The sequence below is a fragment of the Micropterus dolomieu genome, linkage group LG07 (genome assembly GCF_021292245.1).
Source record: "Micropterus dolomieu isolate WLL.071019.BEF.003 ecotype Adirondacks linkage group LG07, ASM2129224v1, whole genome shotgun sequence".
NCBI classification, from domain to species: Eukaryota; Metazoa; Chordata; class Actinopteri; order Centrarchiformes; family Centrarchidae; genus Micropterus; species Micropterus dolomieu.
Window position 1 is genome coordinate 20248092 of NC_060156.1, and position 9823 is coordinate 20257914.

At 41.2% G+C, this 9823-nt stretch overlaps 1 protein-coding gene across 1 annotated transcript; it reads right to left on the bottom strand.

Moving 5' to 3' along the window:
- Positions 1-610: 610 nt before the first annotated feature.
- shox (short stature homeobox) lies at positions 611-8990 on the bottom strand. Its single transcript, XM_046054450.1, has 6 exons — positions 8744-8990; positions 6782-6990; positions 3805-3862; positions 3529-3617; positions 1279-1491; positions 611-926 (listed from the first exon to the last, which is right to left on the bottom strand). The coding sequence occupies exons 1-6, from the start codon at positions 8988-8990 to the stop codon at positions 837-839; spliced, it is 906 nt and encodes a 301-aa protein (XP_045910406.1). The 3' UTR covers positions 611-836.
- Between the last annotated feature and the right edge of the window lie 833 nt (positions 8991-9823).

Genomic DNA, 9823 nt, shown 5'->3' on the forward strand with positions numbered 1-9823 from the left:
TATTTTCAGAATTACAAAAAAAAAAGAAAAGAAAAAAACGCATTTATACCCTTAATCCAAGATAATGTCCTTCTTGCCGATCACATGACAATATCAAATCCCCTCCTCCTTAAATCAGTAAAGTAGTATCTGCTTGTAGTGCCGTTTGTAAACACTCACATACAAGACCTGAAGTGCAAAGGATATCTTCACTTCTTTACCCAGGATACAACACAATAAACAGAAGGAAATAAAGACAGAGCAGGAGAGAGAGAGCACGCTGTGAGGAGAAATGCAAACCAAGTCTTGACGACGCATGCCCAGCAACACAGAATAACATCTATCCTCTGCAGCAAAGGAAAAATGAGTTGTTGCTTTTGTTATAGCACGAGTCCATAAGAAGAAGGATATCAAACCGTAATGGAGACCTTTCACTTTGTCGATTTGGGGGGATTGTGGGCATGTAGAATGGCAGTGTTAAAAACAGTTGTCGAGCGTTTATGTCAGGTGTGGATGGAGGCTAGTCCCAGAACGGTCCTCCATTAGAGCTCATGCACTTGGCAGCAGCAGGGAACACAGTGGTTGGAGACAAATATGGCCTATTTTAATGTTTTCTTTTTTCTTCATTTTTATAGGGAGAGTGGGTATTGGGTGTTGGGGGGTTGGGGGTGTAAAGGTGAGAGCCATTCCAATGCCATGGTGAGGTGGTGTTTTGGTCTGTTTCCCCCATACTCAACACTCTGCATTGTCAACATGACGGCAGCCAGCGTCAGCGAGGCTCTGCTTTTGGCCCTGCTGCTGCCTGCCAGTTTGCTTTGTTCTAACGTCTTCCGGTCTGACGGGACCCGGCCTGGCCCTCAAACAGACATCCACATGTGTTTGTACGGTCCTTGGGATGTGATCTGTGCCTGGAGTGGACTGAGCCACTGGCCCCGCAGAAGTCCTGCCTGTTGGGCGAAAAGTAAAAGGTGATTTCATTGGTATTTAATTACCGTTCTCTACAAGTGGTTTGTTTTGGCAGCTGGTTTTGTGACAATTTTCTCGCTCCCTCCTTCTTTTTTATTTTCTTCCTCCACTGTTCTCCCCCTTTCTCTCTCACACACACTCCCTCTCCCCCCTCTCTGTATGTGTTCCTCTCTTTCACTCTCACTCAGTGTTTTTGTTTAGTTTAGTTTTAGCTGTGAGTGTCACGGCCCTTTCACAGGCTCAGTCTTGTGTGAGAGGCGATTATGGGCATCAGGCGAGCGGAGGGGCAGCCCGGTGGGGTCAGAGTCCCAGAGCCTCGGCGTGTTTTCTTGCCTTGAGTCGCAGGTCGGCGATGCTCGAGTTCTTGCTGTTGCTTTTGGCAGCTGCCGCCACCGCCGCTGCTGCCGAGGCCGAGTCAGCGAGCGATGCAATTGGTAGTCCGAACGGAGGGGGCGGGAACATCAGGTAGGGAGCGTGAGCAGCCAGGTGAGGGTGCAGGTGGGGGTGAGAGTGGGCGACCCCGTCCAACTGGAGTTGGGCTTGGACCTGCAGAACAGCAAGACACAAAGTTAGTCATGTGTGTGTTTGTGTGTGAAGAGGGTTGAGGATTTAGGTTTCACAGTCTGACACTATTAAATTCCACCTCAAATTTTACCCCCTCAAAGCTGTTGCTTACAGTGTGTTTTCTAAGAAAATAGTTAAGGGCTGCACTCTGCGCTTTAGCCCTTTTTTCATGTCAGCTATTCTAAAAGTGAATGAATCATACATAGCTCTCAGACACCACATCCAATTTAATCGTCTAGAATCAAAGTCTTTCTAGGACCCAGAACAGATTTGTTTAATTCAGACTGAGGACTCCGTTATACCCTTGGAAATATGCAGTCTTGTTATACTGATTATGTATTCAATTGCATAAATAAACAATTTTGCACTAAAAAGATATTCACATATTTGGAGTTATAAATATTTATCCAGACATATTCCTGAGTCAAGGGGAAAAAAAGAAACCATAAGGAGCATAGAATATCAGTTTTCACATTCTTGGCAATTATTTTATAAGAAGTAGGTGAAAATTAAGCATCCACTCACTTCAGAGGGAGAGAGCTGAGCCTGTTGCCATTTCTCATGTGTTTCAAACACCACAGGAAGAAGTGGGAAAACTAATGTATTTCATGCTTTCTTCTCCAACCAAAATAGAACGATATAAAGTCAAAGTTTTAACTTGACTAAATATTATTTTTTCACTTTGCTCCCTTTCATATTGGCCTAAAAATACTGTAAATGACTGGAGCTGAAGTTGTTAAATGAAAGCAAAATTAGTTTGAACCACAAATTTAGAGTTGCTCGGCAGCGCTGCAATGGCATCCAAACAAAACCTCCTGCGATCAACAAGCGTTTCCACGAATCTCATTTACCAACAATCAGGTAACAAACTACAGCTGTGGTTGATCATTTCCAAATGTATGGTGCAATTACGTCTGATCAAAATGTAGAAGTGCTGATGGAAAACCAAAATAACTACTGGAAACTTGATTTTGTGGAGTGTTTAGGGGACGTGACAGAAACTGATCCCTCCCTGACAAAACAGGTGGTGAACGTCTGACGTGCTTGTGCGAGTCCTGTTAACATCCTCATACACATATGCACATAGGTTTGTCACACACATGCACACTCACAGCTTGCTTTTCTTTACTTCCTTTAAGAAAGAGGAGAAGAAGTCATGTGACACGAAGATTTCAGGCCAGATTCAACCCTCAGAGCTTACAGTTAAAAGTCATGCACCTTACTCAACGAAACCACCAACCACTCACATGTTTATTATGCGTATGCTGCATTGTAATATCAGCGCAGTCTGTGCATGCTGCCCACTGCCTATTTCAACCTCAAACAGCGAGCCTATCTCGGTATGCAGGCCTCAAGCCTCCACCCCTGCCAGTGCGGCTCAACGCCAATATCCATCAGAGCCCACTCCATTCCCTGCTTTCATCATCTCTTTTATGTGCTCGCGCCTGCTGCACTGTTGGCTTAATTAGGCTGCTGCTTTTCACGAGGGTCAAGCAGACAACACAGCAGCCAGGACGCAAAAGCAGATAGCAGCAGATCAAATGTCTGTCCACCTCTCCTCTCCCTGTGCAATCCGGCCCTCTGCACACAGCCAAGAGGTGAAAGGTGCGCTGAGGTCTGAGCTGCTCCCTCCCCCTCCAACACACACACACACACACACACAGTCTCTCATCACTCGCATCTAATAGCTGCACATTGCCTATAGATTTATGTCAGTGTACAAATATAGAAGACCTACTTTGACTCTGATTCCACCACACAAGCTACATGCCTTCACAGAAACACACATGTGTAGCTCCAACTTAAACCGTTCATTCACTTTGACCTGTTTAAATGGACTCCTCAGTCTTAACCCCTGCATTACAATATGCTGACTAATCATCTTTTTTTCTGCAACTCAGCCTGCATTTTTAACTTTTTCCACATTTATTTCTGCCTGAATTCGTGTTCCCTCCGTTTGGATGTTTCTCAGTGTATCAAGCTTTTCTCACCTGCTGCTAGTACAAAAACATGGCCTACCTGTTGGAAGGGCATCCGGAGGGCACCCATATTAACATAGGGTGCTACTCTGCATGCGTCGAGGTGACTGCCACTGCCCAGAATAACACCTGGAGAGAAGGGAAAGATGTCTGTCAGACAGCCAGACAGTTGTTGTTATGTGAGATGAGGAGGCCATAGGTTTTTCCACATGCAGTTAAAAACAGTAAACAGTGTGAAATTGTGAAACTGAAATACCACAAAAGGAAAAGAAAATATAAATAAGATCATTCAAAAGGTGTAAAAAGCAACATTTACCTTTATGCATCTGGTTTTCTTGTTTTCGACATTTCGCTCTTCTGTTCTGAAACCAGACCTAAAATTGAAAAAAGAAATTGTGTTTCAGAAAACGAAATTTAAAAAAAAATATATAAGATGTTGTAAAAATAATATTATATTTTATGGGGATGAAACATATTTGAAGCCAATTACAATAAAAATCGTGAACTCTCAAATGGTGAAAAAATGTGCTATTGTAATAAAAAATAAATAAACATTTATGTTACATAAATAAGGCTGGAAATTTAAAAAAATTTTATGTAGTTACAGGTCGAAAAACAAATCATGAAACAAAACCACAAGGTCGGTGTAAAGGTAATATTTAGCATCACAGCAAATTCTTAAAGGAGGTTTGGTGTTAGATAATAGAATACAGCAAAATCACTATAAACTCTGAGTAATACCACAATCTCACAGACCTTGTAGGAATATTATAAGAACACTTAGTGAAGATATTTTTTAAAGAAAAAAACTTCGTTAACCACCTTCTAATTTGCTGACTGTCTTTGAAGCTGCAGGCTGCAGGCTACGGCCTATTGTTAATCATCATCAACCTAATTTGCCTCGGTGAATAACATTATCTCCCCTCCCCTTCGACCCCGCAATGATTATCATTTACAGATGCAAAATTAGCGGCTGGTCGCGGACCACAAAGGGCGCAGGCGGATGATGATGAAGATGACTCGAGGTGCCGTGGAGCCATTTTGAGCTGCGTGGATCGGCGTTCAACATTGTGTCAATGGGATTGGCAATAACAGCCCAGTCGATAAACTGTCCATTAGTGACTGAGACAAGATGCCAAAGGGGCCTGAAATTAAAAAAAAAATATTGGCCTGTCTTTCAAAAACTGATCTTACAAACATAATGTTATACAAAAATCACAATATATAGACGTTATAATATTTGCGTAATATCATGTGAGATTTAAGTAACATAAATAGGTGCTTTAGGCCTATATTTCTATGACACAATTGTTTTTTATTATTGTTTTATTTTTATTATTAAATAAAGGCACACATTGTAAATTGGCATGCATGTATAGGCAGTGAGTTATCAGCTCTACAGTGGTAAATTATTGTAGAAAAGGTGTTTATGAAAATCCCAGGTGATTTTGCATAGACGCACAGTAGTCCCTCAGATAAATCAAGGCTAATATTAGACGGGCCCGAGATCAATTCCAATTATGTGCCAGTATGTTAACCAAAGTGAACTACACTGGTTCAGACAGTTATTTCTTCATTAAGGGCCACTCAATGATGCGCTTCACAAATACCCTAATCTCATTTCCTTTTTGATTTTTTAATAGAGACAGTGAATAATGACATTTAATTTAGCAGCGCGCCAGAAACCCAAAGATATTAGTCCTAACCGAATTACTGCCTGCTCCTCACCAAGCTCTCATAACTTTCAATTACATTCATTGACAGCTGCTCGGAGCGCAGGTTCACAGTCTGCAACCGCCCTGCTGCAATTCACTCTCACTAAATCTGGAGCAAACATGTCCCCGTGCCTAAATGAAAGCTTTTCAAATGCTTTATTTTTCAAGGAGAGTGCATCGACGGTTTATGTGCAGCAAACACACACATCAGCCATCTTCACGCCATAAATTAGGCCTATTTTAATGCACACGCAATACACTTTATTAGTGATAGTTGCAACATTATCCCGTATTATTCCACCAAGTTCGGCAATGTCCAGCTCAAAATGGTAGTCAGTGGGCTTATAAAGCTCTATGATGGGTTTTATTCATCCGATTAGGTAGCTGAACAGCAGCAGAGTTGGGCCAGAATTGAGTTATTTCTAATCTGTTTTTATGGGGACACTACATCAAGCCAATGGCAGATATTACAAAGAAAATGAGGAGGGATACGAGTTGACATAAGTGCGCGTCCCCTGAAGCAGCCATTCAGGCTCTTCATTCATTTTAATCATTGGTTGGGATTTTTCTTCTCCCCCCAAGGCTGCTGGGATCGTAGGGGTAGAGGCTGTCTGCTCTACAGGCCTACTGCTGCTGCAAGTTCAGGAGGTTGTTACATCCCGGGTGATTTACAGCAGTTTACACTTGTTTGATATCACTGACTAACCCTCCAACTATAAAAATTATATCGTTTTGAATATATTTTCGTTATTTTAACTACTTGCTAATTACATAGCATAATGCACAGCCAGATTTAGCTAAATATTCAGTCTAAATAAGAATTAACTTAAATCTGGAAGCCTACAAAATCTAAAAGATCCACACACCAAGGAAGGAAAAATCATACTGGGATAAAGTTACAATAAATCCACCACTGAGTATAACAGACACTCTACAAATCCCCATAGGAATATTCTAAGAATATTTTAGACTTGGGGCTTTTCACAACAGATGCTGTTTGAGGCTTGTAAGGTCATCATGCCAGTAGACTAATGAGCTATTGACATTTTAAATATTTAATTTTTTTGCACGTTGCATGGCAAACATGCACACAATGATCTCTTTATATGACAAAAGAAAGGTGGGGGAAAAGCTCGCGTTATATATACACATGTGGCTTACACATGATTTCGCTTGTAGTTATTTTTACAAGCTCTAAAACATCAGCAGCAAAGTGGATTATTAAAGAAAAAAAGGAAAAGGTAACAGGTCCAATATTTTCTTGCAGTTTATTAGTTGTTTTAATTGCATTATAGGTCTAATCAAATCATTTTAAGATTTAAAATATTCCATAAAGTATTTTTCATGTGGCACACATTTTTTACATTGTCTCTTAATTAAAGTGCTTGATTGTAGCCACTTAAAAATTCACACCTGCTGTTTACGACTTATAATAACGTCTTACAAAGATCCTAAAGATCCTAATATCACTTCAGAACACCAAGAATATTGTCACTGACAGACGAGGAAGCCCCCGTTGTGAGACTGGCCCGTTTTGAAACAGGTAAGTGGGAGAAAGAAAGAGAAGGAGATCCTCACCTGCACTCTGGCCTCGGACAGTCCCAGCCGCTGGCTCAACTCCTCCCTCATGAAGGCGTCCGGGTAGTGCGTCTCGTCGAAAAGCCGCTCCAGTTCGTTGAGTTGCTCCAGAGTGAAGTTAGTGCGACTCCTTCGCTGCTTCAGTTTGCCCTGTGCATCCTCGTCCTCCGACTTCACGTCCTCCTTTTTCTCCTTGCACTCGTATATCCCTGTTAACCGGCCCACGGGTGAAGAAAAAGAGAAGCTGCGTTTAAACTTTGGACATGCTCTTTCACACACACACACACACACACACACACACACACACACACACATACACACAGTATCCGGGCTCTCTCTGCCTTATTCACACATAGGTCTACACAAACACACACACACACACACACACACACACACACATGCACATTACTGACCCCCCATAGCCTACACTGGGCCCTGTCAGGGGCCTGAGGCCTGGCAATTTGGCAGCAACACACACATTACACAGCCTATTTCTTCAAGGGAGAAGGCCTATGGCTGCATTTCCAGCCACCATAAGTCAGTGTGTGATGTCAGTGCCGTTATGAAAGTAAATCAGTCAATACACGTAAGCCTAATAAGGGTGTAAGCGATTTAAAGAGCAGAGAATTAAGCTCCGGCTAAACGTGGAAGATTTAGGCCTAATTACTTGCCTCCAAAACAGACTGAGGTTATTTCAGGCTATAAATAAAAAGGGTCAGTCCTTGCATTTGATTCTACAAGAAACCTTCAGCTTTATTTTTAATCAAAACGTTAAAATGTCTGTAGCCTATTTCACACAGTGTAACAGGCTGCCAGTACATAGTTTTCTATGTGTGTGTTTTTAGCATATACTAGGTTTTATAAGTGTGTTATTATTAGTAACAGACTTGTCAACTGCTGTAATCACTGGCCTGTTTGGTCACATTTTTGGTGTTTGTAGTTAGCTGACGTGAAAATGTTTTTTTTTTTTATGACTGAAATTCATTTAAAATTATATATAATGTTATGTAAACATGCTTATCAAATCGCATACACACAGAACCAGTCTTCCTCTATTAGCTTTCGTTAACAAAAGAAAGTATCAGGCAGAATAATACAGCATAATTCTGACCCCCTTTTTTGCTCCTGCTACAGGATAAATATAGAAATAAGTTCAAATTACTCACTAAATGTCTGCACACTATGTGACTGCTGAGTGAAAAGAGGCCCGGCTTGCTGTTTGATTGTACTTTTTAATAAATTAATAAATGACAGGCATTTTTTTAAGGGCAATTTTAAGAGCGTGTTCAGTGCAGATTTCAATTTACAGGAATTTAACAGCTGAAATTAGACTAAATGTAACTTTAGTGTGCGTTCTCTATAAAGGAGTCTGACAGCCACATGCGACAGATTTTTAAGGGCACACTACAGAACAATAGCATTGCAGTTAAATAATGCCAAAGACAATATAAAATGTTTTTCACAATTCATATATTACTGTAACAGATTAAAGAAAATATAGAGGAATAGGAAAGATGGCCATACACTTTATAATGCACCTTCTAGAAATTATTAAAAGTGCCAAATCATGTTTGCACAACATATTAAATTACCATTAAAATACGGCTAAGCTCAGAATTAAACACAGGTATCATTAAAGTCTATAATAATAATTCTAAGCAATGCTACAGTGATTTTTCGTGTGGCCAAAGACTGAATGTCTGAAATCACCATCAAATAGTTAAAACGACGGTCAGACGAAGGGCCCGCCTCCTGCTGTGTAAAATATCAATGTAACACTTATAATGTGCTAACTTTGTAAATATACTTGAGGTATACGCAACATTTTGTAAATTCAACTGTTTTTTACGCAGGGATTTGTTACAACAAAAACGTCGCTCCGGATCCAAGACAACTGAACTTCAGACATTTTCCCGACACAATACGGAGCATTTCTTAAACAATTTAAAATCAAAACCTTACCCTCTGTCGCCCTCGAAACATTAAAGTCCTTCAGTTTCTCCTTTTCCAGCTCGACATGGTCCTTGAACAGATGCACCGGGCAGTGGCTGCCCTCCGTTATGTCCTGCAGGTTTGTCTCCGGGCTGCCCAGCTCCCTCGCCCTTGACAAGCCGCTCTCCAAAACTTCCCTGTACGTAATACTCTCTTTGCTGCTCTCCTTGGTTTTCTGATCGAAAGATTTCGACACGAATGCCGTAAGTTCTTCCATGGTCGGCTCTGTCGCTCAGTAGTGGTCCTGGTCAGGGAAATCCACCGTGAATTGTCAGTATACACCTTATCGTCTCTATACACCAGTACTGCTCACGGATACGCTCTTTTTTGGAGGCTGGCAGCCGCGATAGATAGAAGGGGTGGAGAGGAGGTGAGATCACTCCTGCTGTTGTGACTGTGTATTTGAGAGCACACTATTTATACACGGCCACCTCAGCCCAGCCCCCCCAACCCCCCCTACACCCTCTTTTCTCCGATCTCTGTGTCTTGAGCAATTACAGGCCGCCTAGACTTTGCAGAATTCAACTTTCAGCAGCTTTTTTTTTCCACAAATCAATGATGGAGCTGATGGAGGCGGTTAATTGAATTACGGGGTCATTAAAATGCCCACGGTGGCTCACTCATGCGAGGAGGCTGTATATGGCTGTTATGTCTAATTAATTCGGCGAAAATTTAATTAACGCGATTAGGGGATACAAATTCTGGATGTGTGGGATAGCCCCTTGATTTTTTTTTTGTGTTTGTTGAGTTGACAAATATGTTTGAAAGACTGACTCGGTCCATACGCTACCTATAACCTCTGGTGTATCAGCTGACTGGACTTATATTACTCTAATGGGGAGTTAGCGCACAATTCTGAGTCTAAAAACTCAGGCGTAGACAGATTCAGCAATATCAAATCAGAATTTACAAGTGGTTGATTAACTGGGAAAACTGACTTGCTCAATTCTAAATATTTTGAAACACAATAGGTTCAGTGAACATTTGAGAAAAAAATAATTAGGAGCCAGAATTGTGTTTTCCACACATTTTAGTGCAGGCAAATTCTAA